We start from the raw sequence: 25123 nt of genomic DNA, 5'->3' as shown, positions 1-25123 counted from the left end.
TGTATACCGACAGTGTACAGTGACTGTATCGACAATACAGTCACTCAACTGAGAACCTAAGAGTCAGGCGCACTACAGGACAACAACGCATTGACTCTGGCTACATGTTGCGTGGTAATAATCCATCAAGGATGTCCCTTCAACAGGGCCCCGTCGGCAGTTCCTCGAAATTCGCGAAACGATCGCGACACGTTTTTTGACAAAGAATGTAACTCACAGACCGAGCACGCGTGCGCGCGACGTGCAGCTTATACCTCGTTGGCCCGGGACATGAGGAAGCGAATGTTGGAGCGAGGCTGGGCCAACTCGAGGAAGACGCGGAGCAGACGCATGTCTGTCGAGCAGCCTGCGTGCCAGAAGAACGGTCCTACGTTGGCAACAATGGCACAAATTGGCGAAAGAAACATTAGTTAGCGCATATCTGAAATGCAATCAGGCAGGTTTTATTGAAGACGGAAGCTTGTTATACCAGAAGACTACACTGATTCGTTGACCATTCGTTCTATTTACCTACAGCTTGCTTTCCTACTTACGCTGTTTGATGGCCACTGCTGTACCGTACCCGCTAGTCCTCGCAGACGCATCGGAACAAGGCATTTTTTTTTTCATATTTCGCAGGCTTTCTATATTTGTCGAGAAAAAAAAAAGTCAGCAGACGGTGTGTATCTTGCTGGAAACATCACACTTTGACGTTTCTCGCGATTGTCTACAACCTCCTAAACTACATCTTGGCAAACAGAACATTTAGAAGGTTATCTGACTACTTTAACTAACTATAGGGTACCAGGAACTAAAAAAAGTTACCGGTGCTTTATCAAGTGGTACTACGAACAACGTGCACGTTGTTTTATTCACGTAGTCTTTTCTTAAGAAAGGGCTCGTGCATGATAGCTGGGACCGTGTGTAACGCTGCCATTGGCTTTAATATTTGGGACGTCGACTGGTACATGAGAATGGACCGGGGTCTGTGAAAAGCATCATATGGTTGGGGTGGTAAGCGTGTGCCCGCTCACCGTACATGCCGTGCACCATGACGATCAGATGGAGGCTTTCGGACTTCGGTGCCTTGGAGCTGGGAAAGTTCAGCAGCACGAGCTCCGATACGTCCGGCCTGCACGCCAATAACGTGTTCACTAATCACAGGGGTACAGTGCACCGCTTTATAACGACGATGGGACCAAGTGTCTAGCTCTAAGTCGCAAAGGAACGAGTACACGCAGGTTTAGAAAAGACATGCAGCTGGGCTGGCTGGTAACTCGTCTTGGTATAAGGCTAAGAGCGCAAAAAAAACACAGCATACAAGCACGCACCAACGCAAACGCCCAATAACTAGAACAAACATTTCGTAGTGAGCGCTTGCGTGAAAACAAAAAAATAAGGGGAGGGTCCTTTCTCGGGTCTCTTGGAGAAGGCCCATGCTTTGGTAATGGACCTGTTACGGCTGATGACGATGGTGATTGACCTTGGACACACACACACACACACAAAAAAAAAGAAGGACCACGTAACACCCGCGATAAACTTCTTTCGTGTTCCTCCTCTCACAGTTTTCCGTTTCTGCGCTTCGTACGTGTTTCAGTCTCTTTTTCGTGTGGTCTTTGTCGTTTATCGATTTCACTCTTATCTGCAACAAACCAAGGAGGTCGAGGCGCACTGTAGCTGCTGTGACCCGGCTCGAGAGGTCCTCGAGCGGCACCCATGTTACAAAGGAAGCATGGTGTACAACCCGTAGGGAAGCCACAAAAAACTGAAAATTACAACGCTGTTAAAGTGAAGAAAGTGTAGTTGGCCTTCCCAAACACATTGGCTTCTCAACCGAAAAAAAAGGGGGGGGGGTAAAGGCACTAGGTAGAATACTAAATAAGGAATTTTTTAACGAGTGAAATCGGCTCTGGCCACGGGATAGCTCAGGCGCTGGCGGGAGAACAACAGAATCGCTTGTGATCCCCGGCCGTGTTCTCACCGCACCTTAATTTGCTCCTTTATTAATCTTCGACAAAACAGAAAATTGGGCAAGTCGGTAGATATGTTGACGATTTTGAACTGTAACGCAAAAAAAAAAGAAATGATGGAACTCAGTAAACAGAACACCCACACGATAGTAGCAATTGAAGTTATCTTCTTTAGTTTCGACGCGTATATACGGCAATATTTCCACGCGGCCGTCGACTTACGTATGCCACGGAATCGGTATCTTCATGGATTCCCACAGACTCTTCTTCATGTGGCCGAACCTGCAACACGATTTCGGCGTTCAAGAACAAGGAATGGAACGTGCATGGTATGCTACACTCCTAAAGGGAGCACCTAGCCGGTGCTGAAGCTAATATGAGTGGAATGCTTCTATGTTACTCTGCGGGAAAAAAAAAAAGAAGAGAGCCCGATGGGACGCATTGGGCTGACATCTACGGATTAAAAAAAAAAAGAAAGTGGTCTCCATGTCTTCGTGTCATAATTGAGCTTTAAGTGGCGTTTACTTTAGCAGCAGACCTTGTACGTGTGAACAGTGAAACGGTGCGTCTGAGCCCTGCTGCGAAGGTGCAAGGTGGTAAACGGAGACTAAAAAAGAAACATACGTTGAGCTGCATTTTTAAATCACCTTTCTATAGCGCAAAAAAGAAGCCACCATTACTTTGAAAGATGGTTGTACATAAAGCCAGAAACAGACGTAAAAGGGAAAGGCGACTGGTGGCGACGCCGTCTTTAAGTTCGCGAACTAGCCCGTCCTGACGTCATGGATCTTGACGGCGTCTTCTCGGGCCTAGCTAATTATTTTGTCGGTTAACGATGATCTACGCTGTGTTATATAATAGACAACGACCAAAATTAGCAGGGGTCTAGAACTTCTACTGCCCCCACAATGGCCTAAACGAGGGTAAGTATTTTGGAAACTGTGACGTCACGCTGACGTACAGACGTTTGTGTGCGATGCGAAATTAAAAAAGTTTAGCATTCATTTCTATCTTCTAGTACTCGAACTGTTAAGACAACATTTACGACAACATACCAGTGAAAAAATTTAGAAGCCTAACAGATGTAGTATATTTATTTAGTTGTCCCTTTAGTAAAATGTCGGGAAAGAAATTGGGGTGACAAAATGAAAAGGCGCGCACGTCATCTTGTAATGTATGGCGCACTGTCACCACTATATTTTGGCAGGATCGAGAAACGTTGTAATGTGTATATATCACCAGCCCATTTTTATGTCCACTGCAGTTCGAAGACCCCTCCCTGCGATATGCAATTACTCTTGTGTCGCGCCAGCTGACTCGAACCTGCACCTGCAAATTTCCTAATTTTTCTTTCTTTCTGTCTTTATAACACACGCATACATTTCATTATACAATTTCATCACTCCGTCTAGTTTTCTGCCGTGCTCGACTTAGCTTCCAATCCCTTGGCACCCATCCCGTAACTCTAATGATCTGCCGATTATCGACCCTACACCTTATATGTGGCCTGCGCAGTTCTGTTTATTTTCTCTTAATGTCAACTAGAATATCGTCAATCCCCATTTTCTCTCTGATCCACACCACTCTCTTTCTGTCCCTTAATGTTACGTCTAACATTCTTTTTCGTTTCATGGCACCTTGCGCATTGCTTAACCTCTTCACAAGCTTCTAAGTTAACCTCCGAGTTTCTGCCACATATGTTAGCACCGGTAGAATGCAATGATTATAAACATTGTTTTTTTCAACGGCAGTGGTAAGCTCCCCGTCAGGATTTGTTAGTGCCTGTCGTATGCAATCCAACCTATTTTTATTCTTCTGTAAATTTCCTTCTCATAATCAGGTTTCCTATGAGTAATTGACCTAGATAAACGTACACCTGGACACACTCTTGCGGCTGACTTGCGATCCTGAATTCTTGTCCCCTCACCAGGCTATTGAACATTATCTTTGTCTTCTGCACGTTAATGTTCAACCCCACTCTTGCACTTTTTCGGTTAAGATCCTGAAACATTTTTGTAATGTATATGTACATACAAGGGTTTCCATCTATCTTACACCAAGATTTAAAAGTATGCAAATACCACGTAGCTAGACAGAACCAAGGTTGCATTGTTTGCCGTCACTTGGAGATACCCAGATTATTTTTTGCATTCCGCGTAATTACATAGTTAGTCCTAATTAGTCGATGAACTCCTCAAATACTACAATGAGATGAAAAGTGTCAATGAGAAAATTGCAGAGCAGCATGAAAAATTCCCGGTACAACTTTCTTTTGCTCAATACGTGCTACATAAAAGTGTTTTTGCGAGCGAATACCCGCGAATACACGCAAAATTGCAGTGCGACTTGCCGCCCGAGGCACTTTGGCAAAGAACGCTACGCTTTACTCAATGTTTTGTGCGATTGAAGGTGAATATTTGTTGTGATGATGATATTCAAATACCACTATGTTGTTTCGTTTCGTAATTCGATCCAGAGAGAGAGAGAGAGAAAGAGAGAAGCTGGTCACCGGCACATTTGTAGGGCATGTGCAGATTGGCTATATAAGCTGGTCCGCTGGCATAACGACCTGTCCGTCGACTACTTATTAAGAAACGCACTCGGTCTCGCCAAACCTCTCTGCCTCGCCACATATTCATAAAGCATATATACTATTCACTCAGCTTGCTTTACCTTATAAATGCCATTGCCAATCAACGACCACGGAAAATGGATGAAGTACCAAAGGAGCTTTAAAGTCACGCTCCATCGAGTCTTTGGCATAATAGAATTAGTGTTATAGTCAAGATGGACCTCTCGGTGTCGTTGACGAGGTAGCAGTAGGCCGTTTTGGCTTACAAATGCCATTGCCAATCAACGACCACGAAAAAAATGGCTGAAGTGCCGAAGAATACTTAAAATACTTAGGTACGTAAAAGGAAGGACGAGGAAGTCTTGTTCACAATCATTTGTGATTGTGAACAAGGCTCCCGGGGAGGGGGCAGCCGAAACGAAAATATATGTTTTAAACCATTTCGGCCGGTGTCCGGACCTCTTCCTAGTAAGTGCGCATCATCCCGACCAGGCGGGCTTCCGTCATACTCTCGACTTCAAGTGCCAAAGAAGCTTTAAAGTCACGCTGTATCTGTGGTGTTTGGCGTAAGAGAGACAGTGTCGGGCTACAGTCGAGTAGGTTACCTCTCGGTGTCGTTGACGCGGTAGCAGTAGGTCGACGAAGTGCCCTGGTACAGGTCGACCAGCGCCGCAGGCAACGACGCCGCCGACGGCCGCCGGAGCCGGAAGTTGGTGGCCCGGAACTGACGCCAGCAGTTGCACACCTCGCTCTCCGGGTGCGAGTTGAGCGCCAGCAGCTCCATGCTGCCGGCCGTCAGCGAGTGCAGCGAGGCCAGCTCGGCCAGTTCGTCGAGCTGAGCGCTGTTGTCGCCCTCTGCGCGTGTGTGTGTGTGCGGGGTGCGACAGCCAACGTGTGGGGTACGGTATTAGACAGTTTTAGTATAGCGTACGCTAAAAATAGCGGGTCGTCACTGCGCATGCGCAGAACGCTAAACGAAATAGCGGGTATAGCGGGCGTACGCAACGCAAACGAGTTAGCGTTCTCGGTTTTGCGCGGTTAGCGGAGTTTGCGGGAAACATGGCGGCAGTCGTGGCTGCCCGCTTCGAGTTGAATTTGGCGTTGCTTTCGTAAAATGTACTTCGTTCGTGGCACATGACTGTGTTAACGGCTTTAGCTTAGTCTCAGGCCGCTTCGACGACAGAGTATTATGGATAACCTCGTGGTGTTTTCGAGATTGCTTCTCGTTTCGAACGAGTCAAAGCCTAAGGAAAGAAACATGCGAGATGTCAACGCCACCTATCGCTACAGGCGCGAAATAGCCGAAACAACGGCATATGGCCTCTGAGATCTGAAGATATCGCTGGCGAACTAAAGTTGTAGAAAACGTGCGCTGCTTAGCGTACGCTATGTTATAGCGTATAGCGTGCGCTATAGTTGCGGACGCTAAACTAAAACTGTCTATTATGGCTTTTATACACGTCGTGTTTGCAAACACGCTCCACGAGACGACAAACTGCTCCTCTGTCTTTTCGGCACGCACGCACGCACTTAGCTCTCTTCGTCAGGGTTATGTGAAAGTTTTCAGATTTTGAAACTGCGCTGACAAAGAGATCCCCACTCTCGAAACTGCTGGCATGAATGTACTTTTAGTTTTTTTTACGCGCGCACGCACACAAACACACAGCAAAAGAACGGAAAAGCAAATATTGTAAGACTCCGAATAATGGCTGTTTGATAGCGCATCCGTATACTCCATTCGTACAACGTAAGCCATCTAGCGCATCTTGGAAGATCTATCTACTCTATTTAATTTACCCTCTAGTATGTATGTATGTATGTATGTATGTATGTATGTATGTATGTATGTATGTATGTATGTATGTATGTATGTATGTATGTATGTATGTATGTATGTATGTATGTATGTATGTATGTATGTATGTATGTATGTATGTATGTATGTATGTATGTATGTATGTATGTATGTATGTATGTATGTATGTATGTATGTATGTATGTATGTATGTATGTATGTATGTATGTATGTATGTATGTATGTATGTATGTATGTATGTATGTATGTATGTATGTATGTATGTATGTATGTATGTATGTATGTATGTATGTATGTATGTATGTATGTATGTATGTATGTATGTATGTATGTATGTATGTATGTATGTATGTATGTATGTATGTATGTATGTATGTATGTATGTATGTATGTATGTATGTATGTATGTATGTATGTATGTATGTATGTATGTATGTATGTATGTATGTATGTATGTATGTATGTATGTATGTATGTATGTATGTATGTATGTATGTATGTATGTATGTATGTATGTATGTATGTATGTATGTATGTATGTATGTATGTATGTATGTATGTATGTATGTATGTATGTATGTATGTATGTATGTATGTATGTATGTATGTATGTATGTATGTATGTATGTATGTATGTATGTATGTATGTATGTATGTATGTATGTATGTATGTATGTATGTATGTATGTATGTATGTATGTATGTATGTATGTATGTATGTATGTATGTATGTATGTATGTATGTATGTATGTATGTATGTATGTATGTATGTATGTATGTATGTATGTATGTATGTATGTATGTATGTATGTATGTATGTATGTATGTATGTATGTATGTATGTATGTATGTATGTATGTATGTATGTATGTATGTATGTATGTATGTATGTATGTATGTATGTATGTATGTATGTATGTATGTATGTATGTATGTATGTATGTATGTATGTATGTATGTATGTATGTATGTATGTATGTATGTATGTATGTATGTATGTATGTATGTATGTATGTATGTATGTATGTATGTATAGATATTCTAAGATGCGCTAGATGGCTTACGTTGTACGAATGGCGTATACGGATGCGCTATCCAACAGCCATTATTCGGAGTCTTACAATAGTTGCATTTCTGTTCTTTTGCTGTTTACATACCTGTCAAGCTTCCAGCTTTCTTCACATAAATAGAGCGGGCAAGAACGACAACGGTGAGACGCAGTAGTGCGGCACATACGAAGCCCGCAGATTTTGAACAGCCTTTCTTTTTTTCCTTCTCCGCTGCTATTCCCACGAATTTACTAATCAATCTCGCCGTATCTTTTCGCGGGAAATGATAAACGTCAGTGCTTGAGACATGACACACATTTCTCACGTTCGAAAAGGCAGAAAGGGAAGCCTCGTACATTGAGTAGATACATTTTTGTTTTCTGGCAGTACAGTGGCATAAGACGCCTGACCGGACGTTTCTAGGGGAACAGGCTCGCCGTTGCGATAGCGTTAAAGATCAGACAACAGGAAAGCCCAGCAATATCTGTGTTGCTTGACGGGCAGGTAAATGACGCGCAAAGAAAAGGAAAGTACCCGGAGGGTTGTAGACCACGCATGTCAAAACGTAAACATTCAATAAAAGCCATCCTACATAGCCAGCGCGTCTTCGTTCGTATACCGCTTCTCTCGTCGTCCGCGTGTTGTGCGGTGAAGTGCGCACGTACGCGTTGCACAGAATTAGTATATAATGTGCAGCTCCCACCACCAACTTTGTTATCCGCCCTCATTTAGCTCCTCATCCTGTCTCTGTTGCTCCCCCAAAACCCAGCGCGGAGTAACATGGCAGAGGCGCTTCAATCAGGCCGCCCTCTCCACCTCTCTGCCGTTAAAGTTGCTCTCTCAGTCTATGCGCTGTTCACTATACTGGAAATCACGGACAGACAGACTGGGAGACTGGCTCGCAAAGCAAGACAGATCGAAAGCGCCGCAAGCAACAGTGGACAAACAAGGGAATTCTCGCACACACACACGCGCATGCCTCCTTCGTAGTTGCTGAACTGTACGTTTTAATTCCATTTGGCACTCTAGGAAATGAGTCGGCCGCCTCTGCAGAATTAATCTATATTTGCATGAGTGAATAGTTTCCGTATCTGCAGTAAAAGAAAGAAAGAAAAAACTAAGATTAAGAGGATCCGAGATACTAGGACCCCTTCGTCGCACAAATGTATTGTGCATTAACTTGAACCTACGAACATAAAATCTTATCACAATCCCTTCCATTTGTGGGATAACCTCCGTTGCCGAGCAGAAAGCAAATTAAAACGGAAGTTCCAAAGACCGTTGCGCTGGTAAAAAAAAAAAAGAAGTCGGGAACGAAATGTAGGTCAGATGCAGCTGGGACGTTAGAACTGGAAACGTTGTGTATAAAGTTTACTTCCGCTAATGGACGTTAGTTAGTTAAGGGAGCGGTCCTAGTTCGATCGTGCAGAAAAAAGAAATGGTTCAGCGCAGTTACTTATTTCTCTAATTTTCGTGCAATCTTTGTGGATGCATTGACATATCCGTGTGGTCTGGGCAAATAAGATTAGCAGAAATAGATTATGAGCGGGAAGAGATTCCTGGCGCGCATTTGGTAGTTGCCACAGTATACTCTGGCGCACTCAAACGTTTCAACTTTAAGCAAATTATTCGGCCTCTCAGTGGCTATGCAGTTCACTGCTGATCGCGATTGTCGTGGGTTCGAATCATTGCCGCAGCAACCGCAGTTTAATAGGGGAAGAAATTTCGAAAATCAAAAATTATCGAAAATTGCGGCGGCGTGCAACGGAAGGATCAAAATGCCTCCTAAACCAGGTCGTTAGCGAAGGAGAGTTGGCAGAGGGATGTCGTATTTTACGTGCCGGAAGGGCTCTACCACGTTATACTGTCGTGGAAAAGATTTATTACACACAAATAAATCCATTCTCCCCGGCATCTCCGAGTGGTCTGTGCCAGAGTGACCGGCGGGCAGAACTACTTTCGGAATGGGGCAGCCTTCGGCTATTCCTGAAAAAAGCTTAGTTTTTTTGTGCACATTAATACACCTTTAATGTGTACACGTCATTTTGGACGTGGTGAGTTTTCGCGCTTTAGAGGCGTCACGTGACCAACAGGCGAAGTGGGCGCAGCCCGACAACATTCAACCAATAGCGAAAGGCCAATGGCGAAAAAAGAAAGGTGCAAAATTGGAATTATTTTTCTTTTGTTCAGTCTAACTATGCATCATTACTGTGTATACTAGTCATAGCCGATAGGGGCAGTTCTCGCGGTTTTCGGGACGTCGCATGATACATGGGTGAAATGTAGCGTGGCCGCATTTCTTCTTTTTTTTTGACGAATCGTGGAGAAAGGATTCCAGAAGTGGAATATAAACATTTGGAACAGCTTTACGTTATAGCTCCACTGTATTCACACATACACACGAAACCTTCCTATACACTAGAAATTTTCGTGAGAAAATTTCAGTCGATCGTGTCGCATGGACATACTGGCGAAAGCGGCTGGTCAAATGGCAAAGAGCACTTAAGAACGAGAAGCTTCGTGAATTCGGGCAGTTGCTATAGTGCACCGTCTTGGTGTGCACTTCGCGGTCACGTGTGAGTGTGCCTGTGGGTCCCACCTGCGCGGCGTAACTTGTACCTTCACGAGACAGTCGTATAGAAGCTGCTTTGCAAAGACGGGCCCTCACGCATCCTTGACATGGGTAAGTACGTATGATATTTAAGCGGCAATAAACTTGCCTTTATTACATGCCCTGCCCATGCCCATTTCTTTTCCTTGATTTCAACTAAGACTGTCGTTAACTCGCGTTTGTTCCCTCACCCAATCTGCTCTCTTCTTATCCCTTAACGTTACACCGACCATTCTTCTTTCCATAGCTCGTTGCGTCGTCTTCAATTTAAGCAGAACCCTTTTCGTAACCCCTTTCGAGGGAAGATAACCGATGGTCATTAAGGGTTACGGACTGGATTCCAAGGGAAGGGAAGCGTAGCAGGGGGCGGCAGAAAGTTAGGTGGGCGGATGAGATTAAGAAGTTTGCAGGGACGGCATGGCCGCAATTAGCACATGACCGGGGTCGTTGGAGAAGTATGGGAGAGGCCTTTGGCCTGGAGTGGGCGTAGCCGGGTTGTTGTTGTTGTTGTTGTTGATGATGATGATGATGATGATGATGATGAAACTTGCCTTCGACGTTTATCGATGTCGTCGCGGAGAACGGCCTGTAGCGCTCTTCGAAGATGATGGGCGTGTTCTTGTGGTTGCCGTCCAGGGGCCAGCATTCGATTTCCAGCACGGGAAACGACTTGAAGTAGCTTGAGCTGCGGATCTTGCGGACCATTCGCCGGTACATGTCTTCGCTGCGAGGGCCAGATGCGAATGAAAGCGCCAACGCATAAAGTGATGGATGAGAACTGCCTGGCCGTTATTTTATCCACTTATTTATTTAGACGTATTGCCAACCTCATACACGATTATAGTAGGGGGAAGATGTGTACATGATCGCCCACTCTGAAGGGAAACGGATGTTTAATATTCAAGCCATGTGTAATTTCAGCACTTATTCTACTTTACGGGGACATTACGTGCCTTAAACGAATGCTATTAAGGCTGATATCTATTGACGATACATGCCGCGTCAAGTTCAGGCTGAATTCAAGCTACTATGAGCGCTTGAATGTTAACGAAGGATTTTCCCTAAAGGTGGAATACTCTGTATGTACACTAATAGGTACCACAACGCGGTAAAAGTGTGCGATCGTTGCATTTCACCGGTACTAACATACAGAATAGAAACTTGGTTCTCAACAAAGATAATGATAACGACCAACAAACAAAGACCACAACGATTGATGATAGGCGTAACTTTTGAGATACGAGAAGGCAGCAGCGTGGATTGGAGAGCAAACTGGGGTAACCGATATTCTTGTTGCGATTAAGAGTAATAAATGTAGTTGCGCAGACCACGCATTGCGCATGCAGGGTAGTTGAACCGTGGTCTATTAGAGTTACGTAAACGAGTTCAAGAGAAGGGAAGCGCTGTCGAGGATGGCGGAAAACCAAGTGTTGCGATGAAATTGGAAAAAGAAAATTGCTGGCATTGGTTGGGGTGTCGGCTGATTGAAGGCACGAGTAACTGGAGATCGCTGGCAGAGACCTTCGTCCTGCAGTGGACGTAAAGGAAGCTGATTACGACAGTGAATAAATCGTTGGGGACACACCAGTAACAGTACAAGAAACTAGAAAACAAGCTGAACAAGAGATATACTTAACTAAGAACGTTAGAGATGAGAGAGGGAAACAACTTTATTGATCCATAATGAAATGCAGCGCGTTAAGCGCCTGGTGGGGTGGCTCCCTCTTCACGGATTCGCGGGGTAGAGCGTTAAACATAGAATTGTAAGTAGATACATCTTGTAAAACTGGGGTTACTGCGCTAAGACACACGGGCAACAGAAGTAGAAAAGGACAGGACTTCTATTGTACTTCCGTTGTCCGTGTGTCTTAGCGCAGTAACCCCAGCTTTACAAGACGAACTTCTCACTAACTAGCCCAACTTGCCGTTCTGAAGCAAATACAGTATCAACAGTCGTCTTATGGCAGCTCCGGACACGTCCTTCGGTGACCGTGTAGCCCACGCTACTTGCAGTTAAGAAACATATGCTTGTAAGCGCTATAACCGACATAGAGTTTCCTACAAAATTACTAGAGGGAACTCTGGCGCTAGTGTCTACGTGAGCTACAACGGGAGCGGTTGTCCTAGCATGGGGATTATGGGAAGTACATGGATTTGCCTAAACTTCGTCCTTTTTGGCTTCAAACGGATTTGTGACTTTGTAAACTCATTTTAACAGTTTATTGCGCAATAAATAATTAAATAAACATCATTAAAATTGCCCGATGGCAGGATTCGAACACAGGGACTCTAGTACAGAAGCCTGATATTGAAATCATTAAGCCACGGATGCATGTATCGATAAGCGAATGAAACGCACTTATGAACTTATCGCGGCCATGCCACTGCTTTGAGACGCTTGGCGCGTTTTGATTTGGGCACATAGACAAGCTCAATTGTCGCAATTAACAGCAATTATACGCGTTCCCGGCGTGTTCTGCACTTCGAAGAATATAGATTGCGCTGAAATATACGACAATAAGATTTATATAGCGTAATATACAAAGCCACAAAAACGTCTGAATCCATAAGCACGAAGATCAGACAAATCCATGTACTTCCCATCATTCCCATGGTAGGACAACGGCTGCAGCGCCAGAGTTCCCTCTAGTAATTTTGTAGGAAACTCTATGATAACCGAGACGTCACGGCATACCGACCCGACCACGGCGTCGTAGTACACGGAGCCCATGTCCTTGTCGAGGATCAGGTACGCCTCGGCGAGCCTGGCGACGCGGGCCCTTTGCAGGGGCTCGTAGAGCACGAACCGCAGGTCCTGGCGGCCCGCGACCGCCTCGACGTACTGCTCCCACAGCACGACCAGGATGGTGCTCAGCTTCTTGGCCTCCTCGTCCGGGAAGCGCACGGCATCCGGTCGATCGAAGGTGCTGAACCGGCTCACGCGCTGGCGGGCCTGCGCGACGGCGTTCGATTTTATGTCTTTAAAGCGAAAGATTTATTGGCCTTTATTGGCCGCGAACATGCGATTTCGCCGTGGCGGTGCTACGAGGAGGCACATGACGTCACAACGCGCGCCTCGCCGCGGATATTTCTCTCTCTCTCTCTCTCGCTCCGTAGTCACTACTGCGCATGCCCCACTAGTAGCACCCAGCCACAGGTGCTCCGCCGCTGCGCAGCGCCGCGCCCTATTGCCGCCGCCGTTTGGCATGACGTCACAACGCCTTCCTCGTCGTTGCGCTCGCCTCCGCTCGCCTTGCCAGCTGCGTCGCATGCCTGATAACATGTCGGAGGATTGAAAAGGAGAGCGCGCGTCCGCCGCAACCACATTTGAGGCGGCACTATGGACGGCGACAATTCTGATCAGCAGGAGGAGGCCTGGAATCGACATCGGAACTAGATGAAGAGGAAACGAATAGCCCAGGAAACAGACGAACAGCGCGCCGAACGAGTGGCTAAACGTCGCAACATAGCTAGACAACCAGACTAACCTGGACTTGCAATCAAGATTAACCAAAGCTAACCATGCTATGCCTTAGCTTTCTTTATGTATATCCAGGCATAGCCGAGCTAAGCCACTGCAGTTTTTTCTTTAGATTTCGTTTTTATTCGGACCTATCAAGAAATGCGCACGAAGAGAGGCAAACGGAGACAATTTGTCTCCTGACTGGGCCTGCTCTACGTGCTGTACTTCGGACAGGTACAGTAAAGCAGAACACACACACACACAAAAAAAGAACGATACACTATGTACAGAGAAGATTAGGTACATCACCATCAACAAAATAAATAATCGAGCGAACAAATCGTCAGTCATAAAGAATGCACATGTCAGTTATACAACGATGTGTGTCTAACATATGACAAATTTACATAAAATCAAGCAATCCGCAAAATACAATGAAAAATTCACAAATGTGGCACTACGGATTCGCACTTAATTTGATACATATATAGTATGAACAACACATTGTAGTTTCGTCTCTATGTACATGCAGGTGGTTATTTTGTAACACTTGGGCAGTTTTTTTTTTCTTGAATTGCAGTATATTAGTGGTTTATGTTGCTTAATCTATGATTTCAAGATATTTATTACACAGTGCAATAATTTGGCTATTTATTGACCTCTGATATCCTCGAAGAACGGTTCTCGGTTGTATTCGGGAAAAACAATTAGGCGGGCACAACGCAAGCATGGGAATCGACGCGAAGAGAAGCTTTAAGTGGAACAGTTAAATAAACCCCGTGTAACAGGGAATGTGAGGCGAACATGGGTCGCTATTGTCGTCTTGTCCAAAACGGGTAATCTCGTGCAGTGTTTTGCGTTTCCGAACGCGCACGGGCCACAGCTTCATTGTCATGTGCAACGTTTGTGTTTATGCACTGCACATGTAACGAGCTACGCCGAAATACAAACAGCGGTCCACGGGAATGTGCACGCTGTGGGACTTAGACGCAGTGATGTCTTGAAGTAGTAAAGGCAAGGCGCAGAAGACCAGGACTTAGGAAGAACACAAACGACAAGACCGGCGCCGGTCTTGTGTCGTTTGTGTTCTTCTTCCTCAGTCCTGGTCTTCTGCGCCATGCCTTTACTACTTCATGCATGAACCAACTAGCCCAAGCAAGAGTTTTACTTGAGCAGTGATATCATTAGGACGGAAGTGACGTTTGCTGTTTGCCTGCCTTTTTTTGATTTTTTACTTTCCTTGTACAAGAAACTAAAGGGTCTCGGACGAAAGGTGCTTCCTTGCCAGATTCTTAGTCTATTCCTCCACATTATTGGCTCGAAAAGAATGGATAATGACTGGGTTAGGTGCGTCCTTGCACCTGACTAGGTCCGGTGCAAGGAAGCACATGACCCCGTCATCACCAATTCTCGTCGGGGCAAGAAAGTGTGTGTACATATATATATATATATATATATATATATATATATATATGTATGTATGTATGTATGTATATATATACCCGCCGGGGTTGCTCAGTGGCTATGGTGTTGGGCTGCTGAGCACGAGGTCGCGGGATCGAATCCCGGCCACGGAGGCCGCATTTCGATGGGGGCAAAATGCGAAAACACCCGTGTACTTAGATTTAGGTGCACGTTAAAGAACCCCAGGTGGTCAAAATTTCCGGAGTCCTCCACTACGGCGTGCCTCATAATCAGAAAGTGGTTTTGGCACGTAAAACCCCAAATATTATTATATATATATATATATATATATATATATATATATATATATATATATATATATATATATATATATATATATATATATATAGACTAGCTGGCCTTGGCATGACAGAAATGTGGGTTCTATTATAAGGTATTGGTTACAGCGTCGAGACTGCTGTGGTTGCAAATTGAGGTTAGAGCCTATCGTAGGACACGTGATCACTTTCTTCTACGTGTCGGCGTGTGGCCTTTTCTTTTTTGGCAGTAAGCAAAGGTCGGGAGAGTTCTGAAAGAGCGCTTCGCTTCAAAATTGTATTAAGCGCGAGCCGCTTGGGAGAACGAATGTCAGTCGTTTGGGGATGTGGGACATTTAAATTAAGCGAATGCCGGCCGGTGAATGGACAAACATACTTTACGCAAAAAATGAATATAGTGAAATCGGCCGCTATTTTTTTGTGCGCGACTTAGGAAATAGCGTTTACTTTGGCGAGAAAGCAAACGACGGGGGACTTGGACATCACCCGAGCCGCCTCAAGTGTCATTGTTATTGGCACTCGCAGGACAAAGTTTACGAAGATTTTCGTCACAACTGTTTGCCAGCGGGCGGCTGTTGTCTAACATCATGATGTGCTAGGAACTTCTCGTTAAAAGAGTTCTAGCGTAAGGGTTTTTCACAAATATAGGCCAAGTTTCGCTTATTTATTTATTTAATTAATTTTTATTTGTGTATTATTGCGCTAGCGGCATTGCGTTGTTGGTATACGCGGCAAAGGCGGATACGAATTAAATTTATCCCAGTCATTTAAATCAATGTGTAGCTAGTGTGACTCGCCTTGCTCGTCTCGTTCTATCTTTGAGGTTTTCTCCGTTCTTTTTTCTTTCCCAATCGGAGTTTTTCTTAAAGTCATGCACCAGCTAGCAGAGAGGGGAGTTGTCCTGCGTATTATACTACGAAGCACACCGCGTGGAGGATCACCCACAAACAGAAAATTCGAAGTTCGCGTGATACCGCGAACGGTGTGTGCAAGCCAGGTTCTCGTTTTACGAAGCTATCAAACTGACGCTTACCCTTTCTGATCCAGGGTCATTTGCGATGTCCGTGTCTTTAACTTTACTTTCTGTAACAGCGAAAAACCTAAAGTTACATTGCGTCGCATGGTGCAAGTTTGTCCGGCTCGCGCATCACACCGGCAACACTATGATATCAGCATGAGATAGCCCGCTGCTCTTACACGTGTTCACTCACTCACTCACTCACTCACTCACTCACTCACTCACTCACTCACTCACTCACTCACTCACTCACTCACTCACTCACTCACTCACTCACTCACTCACTCACTCACTCACTCACTCACTCACTCACTCACTCACTCACTCACTCACTCACTCACTCACTCACTCACTCACTCACTCACTCACTCACTCACTCACTCACTCACTCACTCACTCACTCACTCACTCACTCACTCACTCACTCACTCACTCACTCACTCACTCACTCACTCACTCACTCACTCACTCACTCACTCACTCACTCACTCACTCACTCGCCCACTCGCCCACTCGCCCACTCGCTCACTCGCTCACTCACTCACTCACTCACTCACTCACTCACTCACTCACTCACTCACTCACTCACTCACTCACTCACTCACTCACTCACTCACTCACTCACTCACTCACTCACTCACTCACTCACTCATTGTCACTCACTGTCACTCACTGACAATCCGCTGCATTATCGAATGCTCGGACTTCTCAAATACATGCACTGACGCCGTGGCTCCCCTATGCGTTAGTATTCAAGCGCGCATAGCAGCCTACACGTGACGTCAACTCTCGCCAACAAAAATGTTCTACCACAGACACCCTATTTTAGACGTTGCATAAGACACGTTTCTCCTATGAAGTAGAGCAAATGTTTAAATTCGCATCGACTCGAACGCTAAGTGCGACGATTCTGTGCGTGGTTTAGGAAGTGGAAGGGTGGACCCACTTCCCCCGGTCGGCGTGAGACGCTTGTGTTCCTCGAGGATCTTGCGCAGGCGGGAGGCGGTCGACGTGAGCAGCGCGTTCAGCTCCTGCTGCGTCGCCTTGTCGATGGTGTTCGAGTAGCAGCACGAGCTCTGCGCCGAGGACGAAAGCGGCAGGCGCGGTGGAATGTGTGTTCATTTCATTTCTTGTATGTTGCACGTGCACGTTATTCATTGTTGCTTAACTTTATTTTAACCATTGCTCTTATTAACGTTCATTTTTAACAGTGTACCAGTGTGTATTTCCCTGTCGCTAATGTTATTTACCCGAATTGCAATGCGCTGGTAATGCGTGTACATCTATGTAGATGTATTCATGCCCAGGGAAGTGCATGTGTACCACGTGTTGCATTAATGAAGCTACTTACGAAAGCTTATTGTTTGTACTGCGGGTGGGTGCGCTGTTGCTGTTGCCTGGTGGTGGCCCCCTGGCCTCGTCAACCTGTATGTTTACGGCTTTCTTGCCAGGGTGGCCTTTACCAATGTACTTTGGGCATGTTGTAAATAAAGTTGACTTGACTTGACCTCTATACTGCAGATGGCTCTTTAAATGTGAAGCCGGTCTCCGCCATCTTGCTAAAGGCAAAAAGGCTCGAGCCAGCGCAGACGCCGTAGCACAGTGTGGAGGGCGTTCGACCTGCTCGCTGATTGTACACGTGTCGGAACAGTAACTGATTTTTACACGCTCTCTGAGGACATTAAAAAATAAGATTGACTTGATCTTTATACTGCAGATGACTCTTTAAAAGTGAAGCCGGTCTCCGCCATCTTGCCAGAGGCAAAAAAGCTCGAGCCAGCGAAGACGCCGTAGCGTGGAGGGCGTTTGTCGTGCTCATTGAGTATACGTGTCGGAACAGTAACTGATTGTGACACGATCTCTGAGGACATTACATCGTATTAGTAAATCGTGGCTGCACCGAGTCAGTTAAAGTATACATGCCCCTGGTATGACATTGCGGCTGTAACATAAGCTCTCGTCGATTGCTCACGACCGGATGTTGTGCGTACGTTTGCTTCAGCTGGGAACAATTAGGAAGGCGCGCGTACCTACTCGTACGAAATTTACGCGTCAAGGAGACGCTGGAACGTCACTGCACGTGCCTTTATGTAGCGCAGCTGGCTCGTGTTGTGAAGTGTGGTGCGCATTTTCCGCGACTGTTTATATATTGTTTGCGCGTGTCGCGCAATGTTTGTGTTTTTAAGAGCAAGACCGGTGAAACGCGTCCACAAAGAAGAGGAGCGTTCGATTTATGTAGAAAAAAAGGAAGGGAATGGTGGCAAGCGCAGCACTTATGCAGCCAGAACTATCTGGCAAATAAATTAAATTGAAATTGAAATCCAGTCCAGTTCTCGCCTTTTGTACGTGTCTGCGTGTATCTTACTGTCTATTCGCAAATGCGTGCCAAATGGCCCAGAAAACGTTATGTTGTATTGTAGCTTGACCACAAGAGCACACTTGGGCCAAACTCCAATTACAAGATTACAGAGTGCTATAATAACGCTTTCTATTCACCACATTATTCGTTAACCTAACTGAGCGCACTGTGGAGAGCAGTAACACTGCTTTCGAGACTTGTATCACTCAAAGATCAATTGACACAGAACGCGAGTTCCAAGCTGAGCTCGTCGTGAACCAATATGCATTTCGAAAAGTTTCATTGAAACGTGATTTCTGCTCTCGTAACGTTTGTGTAACATTGGTGACTGGGCCAGTGCGATGCGTATGTTACGTTAACAAATGCTCTCGGCTACTCAATGGATGGGGGGCATCAATTTCTTCAGGTGTACATAAATACTAAGAGAACGTCCACAGTGAACTTCGATGACGCAACCTCTGAATTCAATACATAAATATCATGTGAAGTCTAGGGTTTGCCGAAAACTCGTCCGGCGAGGAAAGAGACCGAGTCAGAACTTCAGAAGCTACTGACTGACGTTTTCAAGTTTGTGCCTCCCGAAAAGAAGCATCTGTATAACCAGCTGCTGTGCCACAATGGCTCGGCTCCTGCAACATACGGCCTGCCCGAGGTTCACAAACCTAATGTCCCGCTGCGGCCTATAGTAGACTACGCTCGCTCTCCGCTGCACCGTCTATCTGCCTATCTTCATGGTGTGCTCCGACTCCTCGTTAGACGAACGCCGATGTACGTGAAGGACTCCACTGATTTTGTCGAGAAGGTCAGGAATGTGACTTTAGACAGCGATGATGTCATCGTTTCCGTTGACGTCAAGTCTATGTTCACATGCATACCTGTGGGTTATGCTGTTGACTGCTGCCGAAGAGCATCGCAAAACGACACATGTCTGCTTTCCCGCACCCCATTCGAAGTCGACGACGTGTGCCGCCTATTTTTGCTTACGCAACACATCTTTTTCATTTAATAGATAATTTTACAGGGCAGGTGTTTGGAACGGCAATGGGAGCATCGGTGTCAGTGTCTTGTGCCAACGTTGCTTTGGAAGCCCTCGAAGAGAAAGCCCTCACGACGTTCCAGCCCGCCCCAAAATTATTCCTGCGGTATGTCGACGGCTGTTTTTCCATTATCCTCCGCGAAGACGTCGTACCTTTTCCGCAGCACCTAAATTATTTCCAAAGCACAATAGAATTCACTGTTCAAGAAGAAGGTAATGGTCGCTTGCCCCTCCTTGACGTTGAAGTCATGCGCACTGCATCAGGCCTTTCCACAAGTGTTTATTGAAAGCCTACCCACACAGGGAAATATCTGCACTTTGATTCGGCTCATTCCCTTGGAGAAAAACGATCTGTTGCCTCGACATTGTTCACCCATGCATTCTGATTGTGCTCGACTACTGGCGCATTCAGAGCTGAGTTGAAGGGAATGACGCAGGATTTGCTCAGCAATGGCTACCCCAGGCAGTTTATAAAGACTGAAGAAAATCGTGCAGCTGAACCCCCTGTAAGGCCGATGAGAACAAGAAAACGGGCGTCTCTCCCCTATGCACGAGGCGTGAGCGAGTCAATATCAAGAATTTTCAAATATTATGATGTACAAGTCTGCCACGTCCCTTCAAGCAAGCTAAAACAACTCGTCCGAGTCAAAGACCGCCTCGAAAAAGAAAAAATTTCCGGGCGTCATCTACAAAATTCCTTGCCACACTTTGCTTTCGTTCCGTTTGCATTCGTTCCTGAAGAAGCTTGTCTGAAGCCTATTTTGGGTCATATGTGCCTGGGGTCGGATGTGAAACGAGAAAAATTTCACTTGCAATGACAACTTAGCGCTTTTACTAGGTCCGTGTTATCTTTCTTTTGAAAACTATCGTGTGTGGCACTTAGCTCTGAAATTTGGATAGCTCAATTTTTTTGTTTCTTACATATGCGTAATTACACAAAAGAAAAGTAAAAAAGAAAGGAGAAAAAAAAAACGCAAAGGCGTGCATCAGGAACTCAGAGGCAGCAACTGTCAATCACCGAGTGCAGGCGTTGTCTCTCAACGCTAAGAACCACTGAGTTGCGTGAGTTGATTCTGTTCAATCTTGGAACGCACACAATGCACAACTTGACGACGCATTCATGCTATGTGCTTGATTTGCTTGTGTTTGTTGTGCTACGTGTATTCTTTCTGTCCTGCAAGCCGAATACATTCAGAGGGGATTGGGAACCATCTTGTTATCAACTCAGTGTACAGGCGCTATGTGATGTAAGTGAACTCAGAGATAAGCTTCAATTTCGCGGAAACCTTACTGAAAGCTCTCTGGCGCAGGAACAAAACGAAACAGACAAGAACCTGAAAAGTAAAAAAAAAAGAAGGATAGACGAACAAAAGGGTCCCTCACCTGGCCATCGCAGATGCAGAGATGGCCGACTAAGTGACCCATGGACGCGTTCCTCATGCTCCTGAAAAGACAAAAAACGCAGCAGTGTAAACACAAAAACATAGAACGACTTGTTCACTCATCCATGCCTCGGTAAAATGCGCGACGCCGGGGCCCGTGTAGAGCTGGTGTATGTTACGTAAGTGGCTCTACTCGCAGAGACGTTCTCACCTAAGGGCAATTTGTGATTATGCAGCTTATGGATGATAGCACCGCTCGATTAAGTCTTTAAATAGCCTGAAGCGCGAAGCCTATAAGTCTTTGAATAGCCTGAAGCGTTAAATGTGGCACCCGCGTCCGGCAACATGAAGAATGGTGTTACCCGAGGCTCCGTTACTAGCCGGGTCACGGGGCCGATACACGCGCACCCTGGCGGGAAACGTCCCGCTATAGTGTGTTCTAGCCTTAAGGGGATTTCGTTGCGCTGCATGTGTGAGAAGTCAGTAGGCAACTTCACAAACTCTCTCATCAGCCAAACAAGTACATTGTGTTCTAGAAGAGCAGACTGTTGGGTTAGTTGGTCGTCCATATTTGAAGTAGTAGCTTAGCACGAAAAAAAAAACACGGACACAGGAAAGACGCTTGTCCTTGTCCGTCTTTCTTGTGTCCGTGGTTTTTTTCGCGCTAAGCTACTACTTCAAGTACATTGTGCTTCGGCGGATCAGCGTAATATCTTGCGTGTACTTATCCAAACGAGTGATATTGTACTGTACTGTACTATTTTGATATTAAATATATAGACACTCCACGCGCATTTCCGTCGTCGGTGTCGCCGTGATGTTTCGCATAAAGTCCAAGTGCGACAACACCGTGGCCGCGCGCCTTATGCTGAAAGTGAGAGCGAAGGCGCGCGAGCGTGAGCCGAAGATGGTGGCTTGATCTCGTGCGCGCAAGGAAGGAAGGCGGGGAGGAAGCGCGCCGTCTTCCACCGCGTGCAAGACGGGTTTCGCGGGGGGGGGGGGGGGGAGGGGTGTCGTTCTGTTACGTCGGCGGCTGCGTATGGCATGGGGCAGCGCGGGCCGTGTACTCAAAGCGACCTGCGATTAGTACAGTCTAGGTGCGTCGAGGACTGATAGCTTCGTGTGCTTCGTGCGCTTCGAGCGCTGTGTTCTCGTCGCTTAGTTCGCGTTGAAGCGAGAGGCAGCACGAAGGTCACTTCGCTCGCTGCCGCTGCCACATTTCCTCGCGCCACCGGAAGAGCGGCAGAAGCAACGAGTGCAACGAATGGCAGCAACCAACTCTTCCTCACGCCAGTGGCCCTGCCGCGCAGCATGTACGGCAAGGTCTCCTTGATAGAAAATAACCCTGAAGACCAGCCGACGTGTTGTCTCTATTCTCAAAACATGTCTGTCACCGACGACGAAGCCGGCTCCTTCTTCCGGAAAGGCCCTCACCTTTACAACGGAAGCGGCACGGTAACGGGACGAAGCCTTTGACTGCTGTGTGAATCAGGCCTTAGAGTTGGTTACGCTGAATTCAATGCGAAATTAGCCACGCCACAAATAAATAAATTAGTATGTGTACTCGGTGTTTCTCTCTAGTGTCCCTCCAAGGAGAGCCTGCCGATGATAAATATTAATCCGCACGTCGAACGGCGCATGCGCATACTCACTCGCCGCTGGGTATGCAGATGGTGACCAGGGACGCGTGTATGGTCATGGTCAACAGGCTGACGTTGCCCACTTCGAACACGAGCGGGTAGTAGTCATGCAGGCCGCGGGCGGGGTCAAAGTTCAGCGTCAGCACGCGTGCCGTGACCGCCACGAACGGTGCCGGCTGCCGGTTCCTCGACGGCGGGTCACTGCGAACCAGTGGATGCTGCATCGGGTCACGGTACTGGGATAACATCCTCATTTTCGTAAAACGGTAACGTCACTGCGACATCATTGGTGGCGCTTTAGTGCGAAGACAAATGCACCCGTTTCACTTGGATTTCGGTGGTTGATTGCGACTGTTGATTTAGACTTCAGTTTGCTGACTTCTCGTGCTTTGATTCATCTCTTCTTTGGATGTTGCGTCAGGTCACGGTACACGGATAGCATCCTCGTTTTCGTAAAACAGTGACATCACTATGACACGTCATTAGTGGCGCTTTACTGATATGCCAAGTGCACCCGTTTCACTTCGATTTCAGCAGTTGATTGCAACCGTTGATTTCAACTTCAGTTTGTTGACATCTCTTGCTTAGGTTCTCTGTAGCCTACTTGTCCATGTATTAGTTTGTAATGTCGATGTGGGTGTCTCATATTATGCCCCAAAAAATTGTCATGTGCAACGCTTATCATGCTTTCTTACTGAGTGCAGATTGCCTTTCTGTTTTCACTTTTTGTGTAATCGATTTTTTGGTTGCTAAGTTATGTGTACTTTTTTGGTTTCCAGTTCTAAGATAATTAATGTATCACGGAGCTTCTAGACCTGCTACCGGCCATTAGGTAAAAAAGATAGCTAGCTGTCTAACCTTTTCTACCACGGACCTGCTGGTTCTTGCAGGCACGTAATTCTGTTTGTCCTGAGCGTTTTGCCCACAGGAAAAAACAAGGTATAAGCCGTTTATTATTGCAGCCACGAATTGAAGTAGCCCGACGTGATATAGTAAAAAAAGATCATTATTATTTTATCATAATAATAATAAAATAATGACGTCATACTTTTCTTGTTTACAGACGAGCAGCTTGTTTATACCGCAATTCGGCCTTCAAGGGGTATTACCTGAAATTGCGGATATTACGTAAACTTTCTGGCTGCCAATAAAAGAAATATATTGTAATAACTTCTTTATTAATTACGCGCCACTCGAAGGGAACCAGCTTTTTTCGACTTGCACTCACCTCGGTGCCTCGGGATGCCATTCTTAGTACCAATACCGATATTGACGTTGTAGCGACGTCACCGCGTTTCACAAGGGGTCAACATGTAAATTACAATGCGATAACTTTGTTTCTCACAGTGTGCATTTTGTAAAGTTTATTTCTGTGTTGCCACCTTTGTAATTTATTTCTTATAATTACCCACCGAGGGTCCCGGTTAAAGACTTTGGGGCCCTCGTCTGTAAAACAAAACTTTTTTGATTTGATTTGAATGATATGGCATAGAGGGTGTACTTGCTCGTTATCATTCTTGGAGCACCAGATTTCCAGGCGAAGTTCGTACGTCGCGTCAACGAGTCGCGCTCGAACCTGGAACAAAAACAGACGACAATTTCTGTTTGTTTCACTTGCGTCCCGTGTCGCAAACAGTGCAGACGGAAGTACGGAGCAGACGTGCTCCAGACGAGGTACGAAAACGCGATGAATTCGCAAAGACAAATAATGCGTATGCCCTGACCTCATCGCGCCCGCTATACTGTTGTACAGTTAGCACGAAGATAACACTGCATGTTATAATGACCCGTTCTATGACTGTTGACCCGTTTATCTACGTTCTCCATCGAAGCGCTGCAGAAGAGGCGTATAGAAAAAAATGAGGTGCATGTGACGTCACGTGAATGCTCTCCATAGTTGAAAGAATGTTTCACCTCTCTACAGCGTGAGCAGAGATAAATCTAAAAGGTAATAATAGATAATATAAATAACGAATATAAGGTAATATGTAGACAGTAAAATGGATAAAAAATGTGCAGAGATGATCAATCATAGATATATACCACATTGCGAACGATCAAGAATTTTGCGCAGAACTCATTAGATATGCGGAAACGATTGGAGGTTATTCCCTAGATGTATGAAGAAAGCTCACAAGAAAAGTGGCTACGGTACTTTGGAGTTGGCCGCCTTGCAGTAAGCTGACGAACATATAGCACACTGTGTTGCGTAGATCCACTGAGCTGCGTTTGGCGCAAGAAGGTGAGGCCTTTCATTTCGCCTCTGTGTACTCGTGGGAGTGCGCTTAGAGGAGGAAAAGAATGGGAGGAGGGAAGAGGGGGCTCACATCGTCCTTGAGGAAAAGGTGCACTTCGAAGCGCACGGTCTCCTGTAGGTCGTTCTGGATGGAGTCGCAGGTTCGCGTCACGAAGAACGACTTGCTGACGTAGGTGGCGTTCAGCCGCCCTGCGAAATGGAGGGTAATCGAGAGAGAGAGAGAGA

At 45.9% G+C, this 25123-nt stretch overlaps 2 protein-coding genes across 2 annotated transcripts in view; one reads left to right on the top strand and one right to left on the bottom strand.

Moving 5' to 3' along the window:
- The window catches only part of LOC139060901 (protein FAM135B-like), a 78494-nt gene that overhangs the window by 6360 nt on the left and 47011 nt on the right, over positions 1-25123 (top strand). The window lies entirely within an intron of this gene.
- LOC139060902 (protein FAM135A-like) overlaps positions 1-25123 on the bottom strand; it is a 39258-nt gene that overhangs the window by 10813 nt on the left and 3322 nt on the right. The window contains exons 4-15 of the mRNA XM_070540195.1: positions 24969-25087; positions 24147-24217; positions 22654-22842; positions 21003-21063; positions 17171-17300; positions 16240-16289; positions 12701-12954; positions 10553-10725; positions 5130-5379; positions 2175-2234; positions 1014-1111; positions 255-346 (exon numbers count right to left, since the gene is read on the bottom strand). Of these exons, the coding sequence (XP_070396296.1) occupies positions 255-346; positions 1014-1111; positions 2175-2234; positions 5130-5379; positions 10553-10725; positions 12701-12954; positions 16240-16289; positions 17171-17300; positions 21003-21063; positions 22654-22842; positions 24147-24217; positions 24969-25087 (1547 nt within the window). The remainder of the gene's footprint in view (positions 1-254; positions 347-1013; positions 1112-2174; positions 2235-5129; positions 5380-10552; positions 10726-12700; positions 12955-16239; positions 16290-17170; positions 17301-21002; positions 21064-22653; positions 22843-24146; positions 24218-24968; positions 25088-25123) is intronic.

Source organism: Dermacentor albipictus, chromosome 6, assembly GCF_038994185.2.
Source record: "Dermacentor albipictus isolate Rhodes 1998 colony chromosome 6, USDA_Dalb.pri_finalv2, whole genome shotgun sequence".
Classification (NCBI taxonomy): Eukaryota; Metazoa; Arthropoda; class Arachnida; order Ixodida; family Ixodidae; genus Dermacentor; species Dermacentor albipictus.
Note: the sequence above shows the minus strand (reverse complement) of the source record. Positions and strands in the feature narration are given on the sequence as shown.